The 21,014-nt window shown below is 48.3% G+C and overlaps 8 protein-coding genes across 17 annotated transcripts; 5 read left to right on the top strand and 3 right to left on the bottom strand.

The window, feature by feature from the left end:
* Window positions 1–29: 29 nt before the first annotated feature.
* H257_11509 (hypothetical protein) lies at window positions 30–2,770 on the top strand. 6 transcript variants are annotated; one of them, XM_009838474.1, is made up of 9 exons: window positions 30–195; window positions 247–531; window positions 578–718; window positions 785–964; window positions 1,054–1,245; window positions 1,378–1,485; window positions 1,591–1,902; window positions 1,969–2,175; window positions 2,288–2,770. In XM_009838474.1, exons 1-8 carry the CDS (start codon window positions 66–68, stop codon window positions 2,166–2,168), a joined length of 1,548 nt encoding a protein of 515 aa, XP_009836776.1. In that variant the 5' UTR covers window positions 30–65; the 3' UTR covers window positions 2,169–2,175; window positions 2,288–2,770. The 6 variants fall into 6 exon arrangements, with proteins under 6 accessions (XP_009836776.1, XP_009836778.1, XP_009836781.1 ...); XM_009838476.1 differs by having other exon boundaries at window positions 247–514; XM_009838479.1 differs by having other exon boundaries at window positions 247–718.
* Window positions 2,371–5,690, bottom strand: H257_11510 (hypothetical protein; the record flags this gene model as incomplete). The annotated part of the gene is made up of 8 exons (XM_009838480.1): window positions 2,371–2,667; window positions 3,345–3,563; window positions 3,632–4,081; window positions 4,160–4,190; window positions 4,287–4,388; window positions 4,673–5,462; window positions 5,512–5,562; window positions 5,609–5,690. 8 exons carry the CDS (start codon window positions 5,688–5,690, stop codon window positions 2,419–2,421), a joined length of 1,974 nt encoding a protein of 657 aa, XP_009836782.1. The 3' UTR covers window positions 2,371–2,418.
* A 145-nt stretch (window positions 5,691–5,835) lies between these two features.
* H257_11511 (hypothetical protein) lies at window positions 5,836–6,363 on the top strand. The gene is made up of 2 exons (XM_009838481.1): window positions 5,836–6,146; window positions 6,199–6,363. Exons 1-2 carry the CDS (start codon window positions 5,891–5,893, stop codon window positions 6,243–6,245), a joined length of 303 nt encoding a protein of 100 aa, XP_009836783.1. The 5' UTR covers window positions 5,836–5,890; the 3' UTR covers window positions 6,246–6,363.
* Window positions 6,364–6,685: 322 nt separating this feature from the next.
* H257_11512 (hypothetical protein) lies at window positions 6,686–7,525 on the top strand. The gene has a single exon (XM_009838482.1). The coding sequence runs from the start codon at window positions 6,803–6,805 to the stop codon at window positions 7,433–7,435; it is 633 nt and encodes a 210-aa protein (XP_009836784.1). The 5' UTR covers window positions 6,686–6,802; the 3' UTR covers window positions 7,436–7,525.
* A 279-nt stretch (window positions 7,526–7,804) lies between these two features.
* H257_11513 (hypothetical protein) lies at window positions 7,805–8,645 on the bottom strand (the record flags this gene model as incomplete). Its single annotated transcript, XM_009838483.1, has 1 exon — window positions 7,805–8,645. A coding segment is annotated over one exon (761 nt), but the record flags the coding sequence as incomplete, so codon positions are not given.
* An 884-nt stretch (window positions 8,646–9,529) lies between these two features.
* On the bottom strand, window positions 9,530–10,458 carry H257_11514 (HAD phosphatase, family IIIA). Its single transcript, XM_009838484.1, has 6 exons — window positions 10,365–10,458; window positions 10,198–10,313; window positions 9,996–10,148; window positions 9,835–9,943; window positions 9,708–9,769; window positions 9,530–9,655 (listed from the first exon to the last, which is right to left on the bottom strand). The coding sequence occupies exons 1-6, from the start codon at window positions 10,453–10,455 to the stop codon at window positions 9,557–9,559; spliced, it is 630 nt and encodes a 209-aa protein (XP_009836786.1). The 5' UTR covers window positions 10,456–10,458; the 3' UTR covers window positions 9,530–9,556.
* Window positions 10,459–10,516: 58 nt separating this feature from the next.
* Window positions 10,517–13,714, top strand: H257_11515 (hypothetical protein). Of its 3 annotated transcripts, XM_009838485.1 has the most exons (8): window positions 10,517–11,359; window positions 11,407–11,470; window positions 11,865–12,290; window positions 13,043–13,078; window positions 13,126–13,218; window positions 13,291–13,362; window positions 13,433–13,559; window positions 13,623–13,714. In XM_009838485.1, exons 1-8 carry the CDS (start codon window positions 10,624–10,626, stop codon window positions 13,659–13,661), a joined length of 1,593 nt encoding a protein of 530 aa, XP_009836787.1. In that variant the 5' UTR covers window positions 10,517–10,623; the 3' UTR covers window positions 13,662–13,714. The 3 variants fall into 3 exon arrangements, with proteins under 3 accessions (XP_009836787.1, XP_009836789.1, XP_009836788.1); XM_009838487.1 differs by having other exon boundaries at window positions 13,126–13,362; XM_009838486.1 differs by lacking the exons at window positions 13,043–13,078; window positions 13,126–13,218; window positions 13,291–13,362; window positions 13,433–13,559; window positions 13,623–13,714 and having other exon boundaries at window positions 11,865–12,464.
* Window positions 13,715–16,410: 2,696 nt separating this feature from the next.
* H257_11516 (hypothetical protein) lies at window positions 16,411–19,371 on the top strand. 3 transcript variants are annotated; one of them, XM_009838490.1, is made up of 7 exons: window positions 16,411–16,745; window positions 16,818–16,904; window positions 16,975–17,384; window positions 17,833–18,076; window positions 18,284–18,390; window positions 18,599–18,665; window positions 18,739–19,371. In XM_009838490.1, exons 1-7 carry the CDS (start codon window positions 16,430–16,432, stop codon window positions 19,293–19,295), a joined length of 1,788 nt encoding a protein of 595 aa, XP_009836792.1. In that variant the 5' UTR covers window positions 16,411–16,429; the 3' UTR covers window positions 19,296–19,371. The 3 variants fall into 3 exon arrangements, with proteins under 3 accessions (XP_009836792.1, XP_009836790.1, XP_009836791.1); XM_009838488.1 differs by having other exon boundaries at window positions 16,818–17,384; XM_009838489.1 differs by having other exon boundaries at window positions 18,599–19,371.
* Window positions 19,372–21,014: the final 1,643 nt, after the last annotated feature.

Genomic DNA, 21,014 nt, shown 5'->3' on the forward strand with positions numbered 1-21,014 from the left:
TGGTCGACAGAACTACGACGGTTCAAATTCGTAACGCGATCTTAAATTGCCCGGCGCAAAGGACCATGGGGCGATGGTCAGTTCTAGCGTCGCTATGGAGCGTGCTGCATGCGAATCCATGTCCGACGACCCAGACTGACACGCACACATGGGACTTCTTGCAAGGAAGCGGGCTTGGCTTCCATGCGCGTGATGGTAAACGCAATGCGTTTGTGCCAAGGCATTGACGTTTTCTTCTATGGATAGGTCATGCCAGTACGACGTTCCTGGGGCAGATATGGGTCGTGGGTGGACAGACCGATTCGTACACGACGCGGCAGCTGATTGACACGACGCGGCGGTCCGACGTATGGATGTCCGTGGACGGAAACACGTGGACGTCCATCATCGACGAGGCGCCGTTTCCTCGTCGTTACGGCCACTCCTTGACCGTGTTCCCAGAACCAACCCTAAGCAGTGCGCCCATCATGGTGCTCATGGGCGGCTTCAGTCCCATCCCGGCCAACGACATTTGGTACACCCGCGACGGCCGTACCTAGCCCCTCCCCTTGCTACCACATCTCATGCGTAGCGTTAGAGACATGGACCATGGTCAAGTCCCCCGTGCCCTGGAGTCCTCGTGGGTGGCATTGCGCGTTCGTGTTCAATCGGCGGCTTTGGGTCACTGGTGGAAGTCCCCTAAACAACGAAGTGTGGTCGACGGATTCGGTGCTACAAGGTTGTCTCACCTTGCACTCATCCATGCCTAGCCGTCGTGATGACATGGTTTCTTCATATGTTCCAGGCCACTGGGTTCAAATGCCATCGCCCGCTTGGCCTGCGCGAGCCGCGCATTCGTGTGTGAACCACCAGCTCAAGAACGCCACGCTAGGCGACGTCTCCACCCAAGACGTGGTGTTCCTCTTGGCCGGATGGGGCCAAAACAGCAACTTGTTTAACGACGTGTGGAGTCTCGATGCTTCCAGTACGTTGCCGTCCCAATTATTTCTTTGTGGTGCTGCGTGGGGACGATATCTCATATAACGATATCTCATATAACGATGTCACATACAGACACATGGACATTACTGACGAGTGCGGCGCCGTGGCCAGCCCGCGCGTGGACCGCCGCACTGTCGTTCAATGCCATGACCCAAGGAGATGCCGTCCAAGGTCCTCGACTGTGGATCTTTGGCGGTGGCCGCATCGGCAATGGAGTTCACGCCATGTTTACGTACTCGGACGTGTGGCAATCTCGAGATGGAGGTACATCCAACTATCCTGTCACCAGTCATGTCCTCCACACATCTCCAAGTACAAGGCGATGCATATATATATATTGCCGTCAACTACTAGTAGTACCCCAAACACTAAAGAGATCAATGGATGTTGTGGCAGTGACGTGGATTGGCACGAGTTCAGATCGGTTGGGGCAGTCCACCGTCCAATGGTGTCAAGTCACAGTCGGCGACAACCAAGTGTGTGTCGGCAAATGGGGGCACACTGGTACGTATATATATTCAAGGTTTCATATATATATATATATATATATTGAACTATCAGTATATTATCCCAAAATATGTTTTTTGGTTTGAACATATCCATGCTTAGTATTGCTAGCCCAGCGCAACCTGTCGACGTCGGCCAACGTCTGCGGGACCAAGTGCGCCACGAACGACCAGACGTCCGTCTTGAGTGGCACTCTGATTGGCCAATGCAACTCGTCGATTCCGCCGCCCGCCGCCACAACCACGTCCAAACTCGTGGACAACATCTATCAGCTGAGCACGCAAACGTCGGACGGGTGTGGCTCGTGCGCCACGGCGCGCTACTACAACGAGCTCACAGTACCCGCCGTGTTGTTTATCGCTGGGTCGTCTGGTGACCACAAGGTGTCGGACGTGTTTCGGTCCACCGATTTCTGTACGACAGGATGCTTTGCATCGACTAGTATTGCATCGACGATACTGATGGACAAATGACTTGTAGTTTTGTGTGAACTCCACGGCCAAGTATGTGGCAACCAAGGATACTGCAGCATTGGAGGCGTATGTGTGTGCGATCCAGGGTTCTGCGGCGACTACTGCGACCAAATTCTACCGCCATCTAGAGCCAATAACCTACGGTCGTCGTTGTCGTCGTGGCTAGTATTCTTACTAGGTGCACGGCTACTGGTTGCATTGGAATAACACAGAGGTATGAATGTATGTATATATATATATTATATGCATGGACTGGGCAAGACATCATTTTTCAAGTCAAAGTCAGCTTCAAAACATATTCCCATCGTAACATTGGTCTCTATTAGTCGCCATTTTGACGGATGATGCGACGACAGCTGGAATTCCATTGCGCATTCTATTCGACGATAAAGCCAGCCAATACAATTGCCGAGTTGAGTCTAAAGTTTGGAACTTTACATTGAAATAATTCTGGCGGCTACACACTGCGCCAGTCTTCCATCCACCGAGACATTTCCATCGCGTCATTGGCCAGCGCTTGCCACGTGGCCACCATGGCCTCGGCCACATGAAACATCTCCAGCTCCCTGACGATTAAATCCGCGGGGGTCCTCGCGAGATCGTGCGGGGTCGCCAGCTTGGCAGCTTCCAGCGCGGCCAGCACCCCATCCGGTGCGTCTTGCAGGACATGCTGCTGCATGCACTCGTCCAGTTCATAGCGTTGAGCCTACACGATATACGTGTAACATCATATACTACTCACGATAATAGAATCACATATCATCTCTCGACGATGTTCAAGAGCACAAACCTATCACGAACACGGAAATACAATCATCAATTTTTTATCATGTATCATATATATTTACGAGAAACACGATACGCTAGTACCATTCATACTACTATATTCATGATAACACATACATTCCCCATATTAGTACGTAGTATCCAGCGTTCGATTCATCCACATCTGATTAGTGTATGACAATAATTAATGTGATTCCAATCACCATAGAATACTTCTGTACATACAAAATGCAGTATTGTAAACTCGATATATTCGAGATTGGAGTGTGGGGTGTTCAATCGAATGAGCAGAATCACCAAATCGACAATCAAATATCGACCAATCAAAACCCAGAACACGAATCTAGTAGCCAATCAAATGATCCACTCTTCGACCACTTCAACATTGAATTAGTGTGTGAATGAAATCAGTGTGACACTGGACGATGGTTGGATACTAACGGCAGTACAAAGAGTGAATCGATCGATAGATTTGGCAAAGAATCAGCACAAAAGTCAAACAAATTCGGGTACAAGGACAATACAGCTATCGATCAATAGATTTGGCGAATCAGTCGCCGCTAAACCTCCAAATTATGGCTAAAATGGCTATAATACCTCTTGCACAATCAACTCGAGCGCGTCGAGTGTGGTCACATGCCGTGGACACGTCCGTCGCCAGGTAGAAAACAGCGCGTCGGCATCGGCATTGGCCAGCGCCTTCCGCGACTTCATACCCACCGCGTCCAAGCTCTGCGCCACCTCCATGTCGCCTTGGACCACGCCGAGCACTTCGTCGTCGGGCTTGGCACATCCCCCACTACTCTGATCTCGTAGCTACACACGTATACATGCGTGATACGTCTCTATATATATAGATGGCGGGCGTCGTGATCTCTCGTTACCTGCGCACATGTCCACGTTGTCGACTGCTCGTCTATTGAATCCAAAAGGCCATTGTTGGCCGCGTCGGCTGCCAGCACAATGCGGGCTTTGCCGCAGGCGTCGCACAGCACTGTCACAGACGCTGCTGCCTCTTCGAATTTGTCGTTGATCGCTGTCGCAGGGGCCTCGAACAGGATCGGCAACGCTGTGGTCGAAGTATGGGGAGAAAGAGTCGACTGGATGGATATGGTTGGTGATAGGTCTTGGCGGTTCATAGCGGTAGTGGCCTCCCGTAATCGAGCCATGGCGGCCTTCGCGGCAGCATTCCGCATGCTTCGATGGTCAAGTATATCCGTGTTGTCCTCGTCTGGCGAGTCGCTAGTCAGGTCGATGGACACTGCCGCCACCGCTGGTTCCGTCCGTGGCGGAGGTCCTTCTTCGTGTCGTCGCCATCTTCCCCCATTCGTAGCCTACATTTCGAGTGCAAAAAATGTTAATTCCACTCGACGAAATAACATATGTAGTATTTGGTACAGTATATAATATACCTGAGCTTCCAACGCTTTGGCAGACAGCATGCTACAACAACCATCCGTTTCGTATCAGGGGTATAAACATATATATATATATCAACACACAATAGTTTGTGCTTTGCTGGGATATCTATGGGCGTACCGAGTTCGTGTGTCCAAGAAGCTCCAGTCTTCTTCGGGTAACAACGTCTGCAGTCCTCGACCCACGTCACCGTCGTATAGTCTCGCCAAGCTCCAAAACACTCTACATATATATAAATATTCACAAATATACATATATAAATATTCATAAATAAATATATATATATATATATATATATTCAAAAATAGATATAAATATTCAAAAATATATATACATAGTCACATATATATAAATATTCAAAAATATATATACATAGTCACATATATATATAAATATTCAATATATATATATATATAAATATTCAATATATAAATATAAACATACTCATATATATATATATATATATATATACTAGGACATTGCATTGTCAACACGAATGCGAATACCGAGGTGAGACTTGGGCCATGTTGAATGGTTTGAGCATCTCCTTGTTGCCGCCCCCTGCGAGTGCCACGTACTTAAGCGCCGTGCGGAGCTCCGTGGGCTGGAGACAGTCAACTTCCTCCTCCCGCCACGCCCGCACCCCCGCCAGAAACCGAACCTTCATCCTGCCATGGGCCAGCACTTGAACAGTAAACTTGGTGGACCATGCGGCTTTCAGTCGCGCATTTGCGAGGGTCATGTCGTATTGATGGGCCACGGCGCGTCGAGTTGCCTTGCGCAAGAACTTGTCTGTGGTCGACTGGCTGCCCGAGCCGCCACTTACGGCCATCACTAGCTTGGACTCGACGTCGGCTTTACTGTCTAAATGGATGGCTGTCGTGCGCGGACGTTTCGTGGTAGATGCTGGAGGTGGTGGATGGATTAAGGGGGCTTGGGCGGCCTGGTTGAGCGAGATACCAGCTCCGTGGAAGCGTTTTCGATTCGGCACGACTTTGATAATGGCTTTTTTCGCATTGCTTCGGGAGGATGGTTCACCGGGAGCTGCGGCGGCGGCGACAACGTCGACGGAGGGCTGCGGAGTCGTGGGAGCGTCTCCAGATGAACCTGCAGCCCCGAGCTTGACCCCCACACCAGCAAACTTTTTCGTGCCTTTGAGCTGTCGAGGAACGCGGGTAGTTGTTGCCGTAGAGGTTACAACGGGCTCCAACACGACGGTGTCAGAGGACTGGAAGACAGAGCGTACTGGCTCGTCTGGAGACGCATCAATCTCCTTGGGTGGAAACCCTCCTCGATCTACGTGATGCTGCGTTCACTCGTGAGCGACACAACTGGAGGTGCGTACATGCGAATGCCGACGGTGGGCCAGGAAGTGAGGCGGCTGCCAGGGCTTTCTCTGTCGATATACATGACATCTGAATAGCATTGCATTGTTCACGTACGCTGGAATTCAAGAAACGTGCATGATGGATCGATTTCAAGCACGGACGCGCCGCCTTTGGACCGAACTCGGATGCGATACATGGCAGTTTGAGAAAGGAGTAAGCAAAGGACAAAAAACATTTATTGCATGATAAATGAATTTGTATGGTATTAATACTAATATACAAATTCATTTATCATGCAATAAGTACTACTGTACTAGTAGTATATTATTTCCGGAAAGCCTGTTTTTCCACATCCAGAATTGGCGGAGTGTTGGCTGCATTTACACCGCATCGACCATGGCATCACGAGCACAGCGAACGCTTAAATCGCGACGCGAATCGTCGCTGTTGATCGGTGGCTTTGTCCTCTTGGGTGGGCTGGCGATGTACTCCCTTCCCTATTTCATTGTCAAAGGAAAGCAAGGGCAAAACACATTGGCGAAGGAAGGCCCGCTCTCGAAGACCGAGGTGCGCCGAGGAGCGTTCCTGAACTCTGGCTCAAAGGACATTGGCCCTGACCCCGACTGGAGCTTCGTCACCAACTCTTATCAAGGTAAACGTTAACTTATTGTAGATTGATGTGCATTCGCCTAACACATGTGTAGGACGCCGCAGTGCCTACCCTGAGCGACCAAAGCAAAGCGAGGCATAACTGCTTGTGTGGCGCAGACACCGTGATCTGCCACGTCGTAGATAGCTCTCTTATACTTGAATCTGATCTTGATTTCTCCTTGTTCTCACGTATTGGACGCGCAGGTTGTCGAACAAGCTGAATTTGCAATGCGAGCTTCAAGTCACCATTAAGGTCCTTACTGTTAGTAGGGGAATATAGTAGGGCGGCCAGTACGAATATTTCCATAATTATGATTTCATTTTGATCGTCTTCCCTACTACTAGTACTCCAAACTACTTTTCCGAGGCCTACCATGTACACATCATGATCAACTAAACCACAATGTGTTGCCCCCCACGACTTTTGAGCGATGGAACGAATGATTGTCCAAAGATTTGTTCGGATTTACATGCTTCCCAACATGGCTGAAGAACTTCCACAACAGTTGGCGCCTGTCGAACAATCGTTTCGCTTTTGTACTCGTCCTCACTTCACATTGTTCAAGCGTCGTCGATCTAGGACCTAATCTGGAACATTTACAACACCAAGTATAAGTACGCTGTGGTATCATTTCCCAATTCGCTCGCAGTTGTCTCATGCGTTCTACCTCAATTGGCGCTTGGGCCTTGGCTTTGCTGTGCATGTCGACCTACGTCCACGGTTGCACGAACGTGAGTGTGGAAGGCGACGCCACGTACTGCGTTGAGGGGGCCATTTGTGGCGACGAAGGGGATGCTTGCCCCAACCAAGGCGATGTGGCAGCAGCCAACTGCGTGTCTAACATCAAGAGTTTCGTGGCCAACGGCCAATGCGTGGCCCCTGTCACTGCAACGTGCCAACGAATCAAGTCCGGCGCCCGGGGCTGTGTGTTTTCGACCTCCCCTAGCACCCCCACTCCCATTACCACGTTGCCAACCGTCCCACCAACGACGGAGGCACCTTCGGGTTCGCTCCCTTCGTCAACTAAAACGACAACCACCGCCCCCACGTCGGCGACACCAACGCCCATTATCACCCCTGTCAACTCGACCAAATCCAATTCCACAGGCCGTGCAATCGAAACAATCACATTTCCTCCCCAAATGACGACAACGGCACCGGAACTACTATGTGCGGAAAAGTGGAGTCAGTGCAATGGCCAGAATTGGCCGAACGGCGTCTGTTGCAAGGACCAAGGGTGGCAGTGTGTCTACCACTCGGACGTGTATTCGCAATGCTTGCCAAACTAATGTTAGCAGTTTGCCCTTCCTACGGAGAACTAGTACAGTATGCACAAACTACGTAAAGATTCGAATGCGATAAGAAACTTTGCATTGTCATTGTTGCATATGTCATAGAATTTACCGTAGCGGACTTCGAGGCCATGATTTCCTCACTGTTGCCTGCAAGCTTCGAAATATTAGAATTGAAGGATGTGTCCCCTAAAGTTGGTTACTGTAGCCATTCAACTTGGCCTACCGTTTTGCAAAATAAATCGGAATTCATCCCATCCGAGCGGGTTAAGACTCGGTTTCGGGTTCCGAATGCTGCGTAGTTACTTCGAAGTAAGTACCTAGAGTTAATGCATGTGGAGACGAAACCTTGAACATCAGAGTTGTCACGAACGCAAGATACTATTTCATACACTCACTCGACAACGACTACAGGTAGATTTGCTACATCCGTGATCGCATTTCCGTCATGCCTTGGATCCGTCGGGGAACACAACCATAGCCGCTTCAAGACCGGTGCGGTCATACGTTTCCCTAGTGTCACTCTCGGTGGCTTGGCTTGAGGCGGCAGGTTTCAAGAAGCGAAAGGACAGCGCGACCATGGCACCGACAAATATGGCGTAGACCAAATTGATACCAATGTACACGACGATTTCTGTGGTGGGGTCATCTCCCATGAACACAAACGCAAACGCGGCCATGTAGTACAGATAGCGCAGCAGAATCGCAGGACCAATGACGCTGTCCATGCAAAGATCTTCCAATTGCGTGGGCACGGTGTGGTGCGTCGCATGTTTGTGGTGCTTGCGGACGTACAGCCACGTGCCAGTGATGGCACTGCACGACACGATGTTGACAATGTCCAGCAATATGAACGGAATGTACAGCGGCAGCTGGCTTTCGTCGCCGTATAGCGACGCGTAAATGACCAGGACCAATGCAAGGAGGATTGAGTACCCCGCAGCCGCGCGCACCATGAGCCAGCAAATGCACTCGCGGGACAATTGCTCCTTCATCTCGCGGCGCACAGACCCAATGTACGCAATGTACTTGGTCACTTCGTCGATCACGGCCATGACGAACGTGCCCACAAAGATGAAAAACCAGTGGCGGCTCGTAAAGCTATACGACAGGTAAAACACGAGCAAATCCAAGAAGAACGCGGCCACCCCGCCCACCGTGGCCATGACCACGAACGGCGCCCACGGCAGCGACTCCAACGCCATGAAAAGAACTCAAGTGGAACGCCAGTGGATTTGGGAATCTAAATTTAGGTCAGAGTTGCTACTATATGTAAGTCGGCGGTGGTCGTCACAACATGTTTCGTCATCAAATTGCGTTATGATGGGCATACATTTGTAGTGGTTTCATAATGGTCGTGGCAAGTTGATGGAGAATACTAGTGGGATTGTCAACATATTCACGGCTTGGTTTGCTGTGGCAGTTTCGTGTGACTGAAGGACAACCCTCAAAGCCCTTACACCATGAACTCTGATGTACCGTGAGAGTTGGCCCCAATTCCGTGCTGGCTGTATGGCGTTGGAGCGTCAAGTCTGTCGTCGAGGACTTCACAAACGCCCAAGTTTTCAATCAACCTCGTGTGTTTCCCAAGCTCGCTAAATGACACGTGCAAGGCGATCGGGCGCCACAGTTGGGAACTGTCCCCTCCACTTGCTTGTACGAACAACTTTGGCAACCTCTTGTTTAATACTACGTCCAACACGATCCTGGCAGCCCAAGGCGTACGTACATAACTCTGAAACAACTCAAGAAACTCGATGGGGGCTATGTATTGCCGGCGCACAAAAGGTGGCTGGACGCGAACCCATCGACGTCGGTAGAGCCAGCGGCGGCACCCCCTAGTCGGTCGCCGCCAACAATCACCTCAGCGCCGCTTCTCCAAGTGGTGTATATATTTGTCATGAGCTTCTTGTTTTGTCGTATTCATGATAATAACTTACACTCACGATGGGCGACGAGGTTCCATGGACATTTGACGACCATTCGTTTCTGCACATTCGACGGACAGTGCAATCGGATGGATACATCAGCCGTATTCCACCATCAAAAGGTCTGACCAAGCACTGCCACCACCTTGCAAACTTAAACACATACTAGTAGTTGACTGCATTGAATGATTTACTCGTTCATGGACAATGGTTTATACAGGCGATGGGCGGGGGGTTCGATGCCTTGACTTCGAAGGCGGGATAATATCGCGCTTTCAATGGTTTGCATCTACAGTTTAGCAAATACGTGAAGGCAATTATGACGTAGTTGTGTTTCGAACCAGCGCATTCAGCGACGACTCGTGGGCCACCGACAATTGTTCGGTGCGAATGGTGAGCATTCCTGTCCAAATACAACAATGAATTTTACATATTAACATGGGTAATTCGATTGATGTTGCAACATACCGTTGGAATTGCCAAAGAGAACGTCGGTGGAGTACCGGTCGCCCACCATGATCAACTCGTCTGGACGAAGATGCAACACTTGCTGCATTTGGTCGATGCCTAGTGGTTTCTACAGCAAGTTTTCATCATCCATAAGCCATGCTTGACCGAAATGCCACTACCTTGACGCCATGACGAAGCACGTTCACTTTTAGCTCAATCTCTACTGTCGCCGCCTCGGCAAAGTCTGGCAAGTCGTCGCTCGATCCCGCCGAGTTGGAGAAAATCACAACTCGATCGGACCCAAAGATGCGTTGGGAATCCCGAAGCGCGTCCTATAACGTGGTTAAGAAGCGAGTGTGGGACGGAAAATGGAGTACATACGGAGACATGGGGCACGATCTGACGAGCGTATGGCACCGTGAGTGTGTTGTCCTTGTCAAACACAACACCTTTGAATCCCATCGCGTGCAGCTCAGCAAACGGGATGTCGTTCAAGTCTACACTAGGTATGTCATGGCATGGTCATTGAGGCTAGAACATCATGTTACCCTTCACAGACAGGTGTGGGATCAGTAGCTTGGGCGACCGCGTCACCGCATGGACGAACGAACTTACGCCATGCAAGTTGAGCCCTTTCATGGCACTTCCGGAAATGTAGGTCAGCGCGTTTGATTGGCCACTTGATTAGTGTTATGGGTTTTGATTGGTCAATCGATTGTCTGATATTTTGTACCCCCATCTTTGGCAATAAATTGACACCTTCATGTCAAGATTTCAACAGTTTCTTCGACAAAGCACGATATCAGTATGAGCTCGGGAGCGCCGCTACAAGTTGACACGAACGAAGATCCATCACCCCATGATCCAAATAGCATCGGTGACGTTGACATGCAGACACCGACGATCGAAGCTAGTACATCACCTGTCGCGTTGTCCGCCTTGGTGCATCAAACAGTCGAGATGCTATCTGATGGGACAACAGTGCAGGGAACGTCCACCCACCCTGATTTCCGCAAGCTCACACCGGACGATGCGACAGTCGTGCTATCAGAATCAGCGCAAGACGTGTTGCGTGAGGCAGAATCGTGGTTGTCGAGCTGCCCTGTGCAGTCACGACAGTGGATCATCTACGAAGCCAAGCTGCGTCCAGACGTGTCGATGTCTGCGCTCCACGACTTGGTGTCCACCATCCTTCTCACCCACGGGTTTCAACTCGACACTGTGAGTTCTGACGACCCTTCGCCTCTTTCCAGCGGTCTCTACCGTCGTATGATCGAATCCTCCACCGCGTTCCAATCCCCCGCCCACGACCTCGTGTATGCACGCATTGGCGTGTCCTCGTCCAAGCTGCGCGTTCTCCGCATCTTCGTCGGTGTCGTCGGTGGCACTGGTGTTCCGTTCATATCCACGTCCTCGTCGGCGACCATTGATGCGCAACTGCATCGCACGGCCGACGCGATCTTTACACATGTCCAAGCCGCCATCTTGGACGTGGGGTATGCCTTAGCCATGCTCTCGTCGCCGTCATTTTGCGATGCTTCAGGTATTCCCCTGTACACAAATGCACCACGAACTTCATCGCCCCATTAGACGATTCTACTTCCGTGGCGCTCGACGACGACTACGTCAAGGACGTTACCGTCGCCTTTGACATGTATGGTCAATGCATGATTCGTGTTATATTTGTTGCAGAGTCCAATTGAAAATATATACTTCCTACCGTACTGTATACCTTATGAGTACCCACGATTTCGCCTTATCGAGTTGTACCCAACTTGCTCTATGGTGACCATATTGAACGATTTGGTGATACCTGTCCCCAAGTCGCTTTATATTGGTCAAAATTCTCCTATTATAATCCGTTCTAGCCAATCAAACAACTCGAACAAGTAGAAATGGCCGAACCCATTGAAATGACCGACATTCACCCACCTTGTTGACTACTTGTATCCATTTCGATTAGAATTTACTGACATATTTGTCCAAGGGAAATACATATAATAGATAAGAGATCGTATTCATGCTATTGAAATCGTTTGGTTTCGCAGGGAAATGAAAGCGACGTTACGGCAACTGTCGCTGCCATTAGAAGAGTACGCGCACGCCCACGAAGTCGCGACGGCCCACCTGCTCAGCCTCGTGGAGCCGTTGTACCTTCAATTCCACTTGGAGAAACCTCAACCCCCGCGTCCTTCCGACGCCATCCGCCGTCCACCGCAAGCCACCCTCGCCAAGGAAGAATTACTAGTGTCTGGCACTCCGACGACTGCTAAGATTGTCGCTGCGATGTCGAGGGATGGCGAGTCGCGAGGACGGCGAGTGACGCAACTGGTGCATGCGTTGTGGGAAGCCCAGAGCACCAGAGTGAAAACCATCGTGGACGCCAAAGTTCGTGAAAAGCAAGCGCAAATCGGCCGGCGGGTCGAATACACCAAGCATCTCCGTCATATGGCCATTCATACGATTGTGCAATCGTACGATATGATGTTGATGGCATTTACATCCCCAATTATTTCTTGTTTAATATTGCGTGGATTGTTCGTTGTGTGTGCTGTAATATTTATTGGTTTTTGGATCCCTTTGAGATAATTCTGTACTATCGTGATTATTCAATATTTGTTTTGCATATTGTGCTTTCGAGTGAAATTTCATTGTGTTGTGGCTTCTCGTTGGAATTGAAATCGATTTGATTGGCTACCTCAGATGAGCTCAAAATTATTAGCCAATCAAAACCCATTTCTCAATGAAATTCAACCAATCAGATCGATTGCGGATCGGTTGGGTCGGCGCAATTCGATTGCACCCCGTCCCCAAATTTGTACTATCAAATCGACAAAATACGTTGCTGTGTTTCGATGTGCAACTAGCATATTTGTTCTATTTTTATTTATGTAATACTCGTAGAAATACTGTTTGTAAATGTTCTGATATTGATAATAATTAAATAGGTAAAAAAATACTCAGCATCAATCATTTGTATATAATTATCATAAATAATTGAATTCATTATATTGAAATTAATATGCAACTATATGCATCGTATGGGGGCTACGGATATGTGAAAAGAAATATGGATCGTATTCAAATTACAAGGAGGTTTATAGGCAAATTCTATTCGTTGAGGAGCTGTAGGTTAATAGGCAAATTCTATTCGTTGTGTGTCGAAGCCTTTCGAATAGTGAGATGTTCATGTTGGATCGTGCATAATATATGGTTGATACTGTAGTGCGCAAGCCAAGCCGATGCTCCAACGGGCCATGGGGTACACACATGTCTACGTTAGTACGCTCATATCCGCCGTCTTCCTAGGTCCGCGGCGAAGGCGGCGTGGGAAGGCGCCGTGTTGTACGAAGGCGCGGGCCTCTGGGGCAAACTGCCCGTGAAATTCTACGTCACGTTCGAGTACATGCTACTAACCTCCTACTATGACAACTTCCTGCCGATGCTGATTCGTGGCGAAATGATATTACCTAGTCGGGTGGTGATCAAGACGGGTGTGTTTATGTTTGCCTCGTTCAAAGACATTGCTTTCGACACGATCGTCAGGTATATATATATATATATGTCTAGAGTGCCCCTACGGTCACGACTGACCTCGTTATGCGATGGGACTTAGGGTGACAAAACCCCATGTGCTCGGCATCTCTGTGATTTCCCTCCACACGCAAAACGACCACCAACATGCCGAAGTCCAGCTCACCCTCGCGTCCGATGTGGATCGCGTGTTTGAGTTGCTTTACCAGGTAGGTTCATAGTGCTCACTCCTCCGTGATATAAAGTACAAACCCACTGACGCTTGGCCTTAGATATGTATCATGCATAATATGCCAGAGATAACTGGATAAGAACAAGGCCATAACGTCAAATAAAGAAAAGAACGACATATTGTGCTTTCGAGTGAAATTTCGTATTGTGGCGTGGTTCCTCGTTGGAATTTCGATTTGATTGGCTAACTCAAATGAGCTCAAAATTATTAGCCAATCAAAACCTTCTCAATGAAAGTCAACCAATCAAATAGATTGTGGATCGGTTTGGTCGGCGCGATTCGATTGCACCCCCTCCCCAAATTTGTATCAAATCGACAATAACTTGAGTTTTGGTCACAGTGGAAGTCAATGTGACGGTAGGTAGTATTGGCAAGTCGATTCGAAATTGGAGTGGGGGTGCTCAATCAAATGAGCAGCACCAAATCGGCAAACAATCGATTGACCAATCAAAGCCCACAACAAGAATCAAGTAACCAATCAAATCCACTCTTCGCCCAATTCAACATCGAATTAGTGTGTGAATGAAACTACACCTTTTTTCTATTGAGTTGGGACTTTTTTCAACGTTGTTGGCTTGGCGCTCATTCGAAAGGGCGATGTGTCCATTCATTTGGCCTTGTGGCCAATAGAATTGACACAAAGTGCCGCAACACCCTTTGAAATGTACCATGCTACCAATGGAAAAGGCTCCACTACCCAACAATGTGCCAAGTACCATTTCGAATCTGCCGTGCTTGAAGTTGAATTGGATCGAATATTCTAGAAGGTTGCAGTGGGGCGATCTTCGCGCCCATTTTTTTCACTTTTCAAAATCGCATTCCGTGCAACAATGGAGAACGCTGCACCATAGACACCAGTACGACGTCGTCGCTCACGATACACTAGCCATGCTCATAGCCACGCAAGAAATACAAGCGCATCCCATTGTCTGCAGTACTTCTACGGTCGTGCGGACCGAATGGAAGACATGGAAGTAGGCATATAGCTGTTTGCTGCAAGTTTCGATGATTTTATCTGCTTTTTTCATGCCGTCGCGTATGTGATAATATAATGTTATATTCGATCCAACTCAACTTCAAGCACGGCAGATTCGAAATGCTACTTGGCACATTGTTGGGTAGTGGAGCCTTTTCCATTGGTAGCATGGTACATTTCAAAGGGTGCTGCGGCACTAAGTGTCAATTCTATTGGCCACAAGGCCAAATGAATGGACACATCGCCCTTTCGAATGAGCGCCAAGCCAACAACGTTGAAAAAAGTCCCAACTCAATAGAAAAAAGGTGTAGTGTGATTGGACCATTTTGACATACAAAAGTCAGTACAAAGAATCGATCGATAGATTTGGCAAAGAATCAGCACAAAAGTCCAAATTTTGGGTAAAAAGACAATACCAATAGTATGTAGTAATCAACTTTAACCCATAGATATTGCGTCACGGACTTAGACTCCCCACACTGTACTGAAGTACTAGTAGCAAAGCACCGTTGGGTCCACGTCCGAGATATTCGATGTCCAAGTCATGTCCTGTCTTAGTTAGCTAGCAAAGTTGATCATAAATTATGACAAACATCAAGTCATATTTGACGCAATGTTTTATTATTATGTTAATTGGTTTTAAAATTTCTCACAAGTCCATTAAAATTACACAACACTTTTGAGCTGAAGTCAATACGCCATGTTTCCTGGTTCATCGTAACCGGCGGCCAAAATTTGAAGTCCATACTACGTATACGTTTTGAACAGAGAATCGAATACAAAGTCGACTTGCATCAAAACTCGTCTCCTTCATCTAGACTTACAATCATCCTCGCTTATGTCGTCGAGGATGGCTACGTTCGCCATTTCCCGCAACCTCCAGCAGCAAGATGCATACCGTAACGTTATTGCGCTTGGCAATGAGTCTGGAAGGAGGTTGGTGGTCGACGGAGACATAATAGGAAAATGAGTATGATCAATTTCAACTTCATTGGCCTTTTTATACGAGTGAACGATGGAGGAAAGCATGCTTGGTTTATTATTGTACATGAAGCATCATAGCATACTAGTACGTTAAGCAGATTATTGACACCAAAGACTCTGACGCATTGCTTAAGGGCCACTCACGGCCAATATACGGGACGCAAAAGCAGCGGCAAGGCAGCCCAACGTAACTGCGTGGCGTTCGCTAGAGGACGAATTGGCTGCAGCAGCTGGGGTGTTGGCTTCGTTGGACGACGCATTCGTCGCCGAAGGCGCGGTGGTGGTGGCATTTACAACGGTCAGCTTGACAAAGCTGATGTACAGTACCGGCACTGTACAGTTAAGACGAGCAATCTCAACGACCAGTATACAAACTCTGAGTACGAGTTTATTCTTGAAATATGCTATATAAACTGGTATATACATATAAACTGTTAAACCAAATATCCATTTTTCCAGAAAGTGGATTTTAACAACTACAGTATGACGTGGACACGATAGGTAGTATGCCGATTAACTCATTCAACGTGGAGCGCGATGATGTTGGCGGTGCCTATGGAGGTCCCAGAGACGACCGACCCCCACTCATGTGTCGTTCACTCTCGCTTGCTTCGTCATCCTGCTGGCAACGTACAGTTAGTCCAAACTGTAACGCTCGGCGAAACCAGTTTAGACTGTGAATCTTGGTGTCAATATCCGGTTATTTCAGTGTGTTCCTTGTGTATCCGGACAACCAAGTCGTTTTTCACGGACAACTTCAATTTGAAGTGACACTTGCAATGGAGTGAATCTTGGTGTCAATATCCGGTTATTTCAGTGTGTTCCTTGTGTATCCGGACAACCAAGTCGTTTTTCACGGACAACTTCAATTTGAAGTGACACTTGCAATGGAGCAAGGTGACGGCGGAGACAGCCCAGCGCTGTGGATTGGCCGCGTTGTGGGCATCGTGGTACTGGTGGCGATGTCCGCGCTCTTCTCTGGCCTCACGCTCGGACTCATGTCCCTCGACAAAGTCGGGCTCGAAGTCGTGATTGGGGCAGGCGAGGACGAACATGCGACCGAGAAAGAAAAGGCGCAAGCCGATGCCGCCAAGCGCATCGCGCCAATTCGAAAGGACGGCAACTTGCTGCTGACGACGTTACTATTGGGGAACGTGGCAGTGAACTCGCTCATGTCCATCATCATGGCCGACATCACGAGCGGTACACATGTCGTGCCACACGAAGCAAGCACACCTCGAATGAATACGTTGACGTGTACATTGTCCCCCGTAGGCTTTTTGGGGTTCATCGTATCCACAGTCGTGATCGTGTTGTTTGGAGAGATCTTTCCGCAAGCTGCGTGTTCCCGGCATGCCCTCGGTAAGCCATCGTTCCAGATGAAAATGCTACCTATACAATGGGAATATTATTGTGTTTTCAACATAAATAGCGGTGGGCGCCAAGTCGATTCCCGTGGTGAAAGTGATCATTTGCGCGTTCTATGTGTTTGCCAAGCCCGTGAGTATGGTGCTGGACTGGCTGCTGGGCCAAGATGTGGGCACGATCTTCACCAAGAAGGAGCTATGGAAGATGCTCGACATCCACGTCAAGCAAGAGATGATCGACGACGAGGAGAGCTGGATCATGTATGGCGCGTTGCACTACAAAAGTCAGCAGGTGGCGGCGGTGATGACCCCTATCGACCGCGTGTTCATGCTCGTGTCCACGGCCAAGTTGAATGCCGACACCATGCGCGACATCTACCACAGCGGGTTCAGTCGCATTCCCGTGTGGCGAAAGACTAGAAACGACATTATCGGGCTGCTTTTTACCAAAGACCTCGTGTTCATCGACCCAGAGGTGCGTACTACTGTGCTAAGAAGGATGTGTACTGTATTAGTTTATATACTCGGAGTAGTTACTGCTACAGTAAGTAGTACCACGTAGTAAGTACTACGTAGTACTGGATTATGTTTTACTATCGATCTACCTTGTCACACACAATATTTGTGGCTACGGTCTTATCCTGACACGATAACATTTTGGGCAAACGGTATAGTGGTGTAAAGTACTTACCTCCCTGGAATCGATTGTGATAACGTTATGATCATTCTTGCGCATGAACTGTCTCTACGTGTGTGGACAGCCACAACAAACACCTAGGGAGGATTTCTATGGCTGCCGAATTCAGTACTTCTCTTGATCCAAAAATGCTATTGGCCCCGAAACGGCCACCTTGTTCAACCCGTTGGCAGCCATTGCTGCGATTTCAACGCTTTGTGCTAATCTCTTAAGTGCATTGATCTAGGACGCAATTCCCGTGGAAGAGTTTATTCAAATCTTTGGCCGCGGCGTACATCGCGTGTGGCCCGACGCCAACTTGGGCGACCTCCTCAAGGCGTTCAAGATGGGCCGGTCGCGGCTCGCCCTCGTGCAGGAGGTCAACAACACTGGCGCGGGGGATCCGTACTTGGAAGCAGTGGGCATCGTCACACTGGAAGACGTGGTCGAGGAGATCTTGCAGGACACGTTCCGCAACGAACCCAACGTGGGTACGTCCGGTGGTGTTACGTACTCCAAAGTCGTTCGGAATGAATGTCCTGATGGAATGTCGAATACACACATTTTTATTAAAAATAGTAGCAATTGTTTATTACTCGGAGTAATTAACAGTAAATGGAAATGGAAATGTATTTTGTTGTTGCCCAGATTAAGGTCGCGGGTTCGAGTCCCGTTTTTGATCGTTTATATAAGCTTAGACATGCGCAGACACCGCAAGGAATGCCGCCATGTAGACTTTGGGAAGATGCGATTGCTCGGCGTGGATGTGGACATGGATCAAGACATGTTCTTGACCCCTGACGAGGTACTTCTTTCTTATCAGCCATCCAGCAACCCTTGAATTGTGGCCGCCAAGTTACATGTGAAATATAATTCTCGCCTTGCCTATTTGAAAGAAATGGAATGGTGCGATCATATTTCTTTGACTTGAGGGTACTAGTAGTACATGTGACGTATACAAACGATCGTTGTCCATTGTGAAACCCCTCAACGAAATGAGAGTAAATGTGTAGGCAGCGGACGTCGCAGCGCATTTGATCAAGCATCAACCAGTATTTCAACTGGAAAAACCGCTTGGTGGTCAGTGTGTTCTTCTAACAAAACTCCCTACCTTCAAATCGTATTATGATGTACCGACGTGGCATTCTTGAAGGCGGGGCGTTGACTTCTGGAGACGTCCAGACGATGCTGCTTAAGTGCCCCCTCGTCGCATACGGCAAAAGCACGGCCAACGGCGCGGAAATCTTGTCCAAGGCCCATGTCGTGAACCATTGCGTGTTCATCATGGAAGGCGCTGTGAAGGTCTCGACCCGCCACGGACTCTTCAAAGAGATGGGCACGTGGTCAGTCCTGGCCCCCGAGTGCCTCGTGTCGTCTGAAAACTCCTACCTGCCCGACTTTACGGCCACCGTGGGCGTCCACCACGCCAAGATCATGTGTCTGCACATCCCACGCATGGAGTTTCAGCAAATGCTACATCCGATTAACCTCGCCGGCGTGAGAAGTGTAAACAATGTGAGACCCCGCGCGGTCACAGAGCCGACTCCAGCGACCAAGCGCTTCCACCTGCCGTCCCTGCAAATCCACCCGATCCCGCCATCGTCATCGTCGTCACCATTCAGCAGCAACGCGGCGGATGACGACGACATGTTCGATGTAAAGCAGAGCCTCTTGGGGGGTGACACTAGGTCTACTTTGGTGGGAAAATAGTCTCACCCATTTGGTTGACTGTGAATCCAAATATTGTTCATTCGATTCGAAATTGCTCAATCGAATGAGCAGTGCACCAAATCAGCAGAGAATCGATCGACCAATCAAAACACAAAATATGAATCAACTAGCCAATCAAATCCACTCTTCGAATAATTCAACATCGAGTTAGTGTGTGATTGAAATTAGTGTGATATTGTGCTTTCCGGTTACTTAAACTTGCCAATTGTGAGCCATTGTGAAAATCGCCAACAAATAGCCGCGATGATTTCATTGGTTAGAATTTCGAAGATTTGGGCAGAAAATGGACATCCAACTCAGTTTTCCACAACTGCTTGGCGAGGTGTAGTCGCACGTTGCGGTAGCGCGGGCGTCCAGTTGGTGTACTTGAGAAGTTTGTGTGTACTGCACATAGGTGTGCATGTGTGTTGGGGATGCGAAGAGACTCGCATACGAGGCCTACGCGCTCAGGTGCTAATGCTGCAAGATTGGATCGTCGTCCATTGACTCAGCTCACGAAACTGCGTCATAATAGGGTGATTATTAGTAGCGATTGTTTTGTGAGAGAAATCCCCTTTTTGTCATTGGGGTCATTTCGCGGACATTCCGATCGGGGCGAATTCCACATGTAACGTTCAAAACCATATAAAACAATTCAATACAAACTTCTATATAAAAAGTTGATATAATACTGTACAACATGCATTGAGACTAGGATAAAATACCGTTCTAATACAAGGTGTCGGAGATCTGGCAAACCGGTATACACCACCGATGTACTTGCATCCCAACATCCTCGTGTTCTCACGTATGAAGTCAACATTTTGAAGTAACGTTCATGAAGGACAGACTGACTAAGTCGACATAATCGCGAGTTTTCGTTCATTTCGTGCATCTCGCCGGTACGAGTCATGACAAAACTTACTCCAGTACTATTAATAGTATTGTCCTTTTGTGCTGATTCGCCAAATCTATCTATCTATCGATTCTTTGTACTGACTTTTGCATGTAAAGTTCGCCCAGTATTCTACTCAAAATTTCCATGGGCGTTTCTTAAATCATGATCTTTTTAAAATTGATACAGTACAGTATGTACTAGTATTAGTATCCCTTAATCCTCCCACACGACAAATTTACCCGACAAGGCTCTGATTGGTTGAAATTCTCGTCCTGTTGTGTGCGGTATTTCATACTCGTCCCGTCAAGTTCGTCCTGTCATGCTCGTCCTGTCATGCTCGTATAAACATGATGAAACGCTATCAACTTAAATCGTTCATTGTCCAATTTGCCACTAACACTCAACTTCGTCCTAAACCTGCTTTCTGGCGGGGGGCTATAAAGGTCGTCAACTATACCATCCCACACCTCGGTTCCACTGCGGCACAGTCCAATTCAGGGAATCGACCGAGGCAACGGGTTAACGGAGTTCTTGTTGACGGAGTACAAAGGTTATCCTTTGCCTTGGTAGACTAGGCTTTAAGTATTTTGTTTTGACTATTGCAATTACGATCGTGAACCAAGTAGCAATTTAAATTAACGAAGTACGCACACAATAATATTCAACTTACAACCTATTTTCTCGCTTTCTCTTCCTAACTTCTTGAAGAAAACCCCAGTACGAATCTGCATGACCACCGTAATCATTCTCAAACTGAGCATAGCTCTGATACTTGTTGAAAGCAGTCGCCAGGGTCTGCCGCTCGGAGTACTTTCGACGGT

Source organism: Aphanomyces astaci (genome assembly GCF_000520075.1).
Source record: "Aphanomyces astaci strain APO3 unplaced genomic scaffold supercont1.34, whole genome shotgun sequence".
Lineage (NCBI taxonomy): Eukaryota > Oomycota > Saprolegniomycetes > Saprolegniales > Verrucalvaceae > Aphanomyces > Aphanomyces astaci.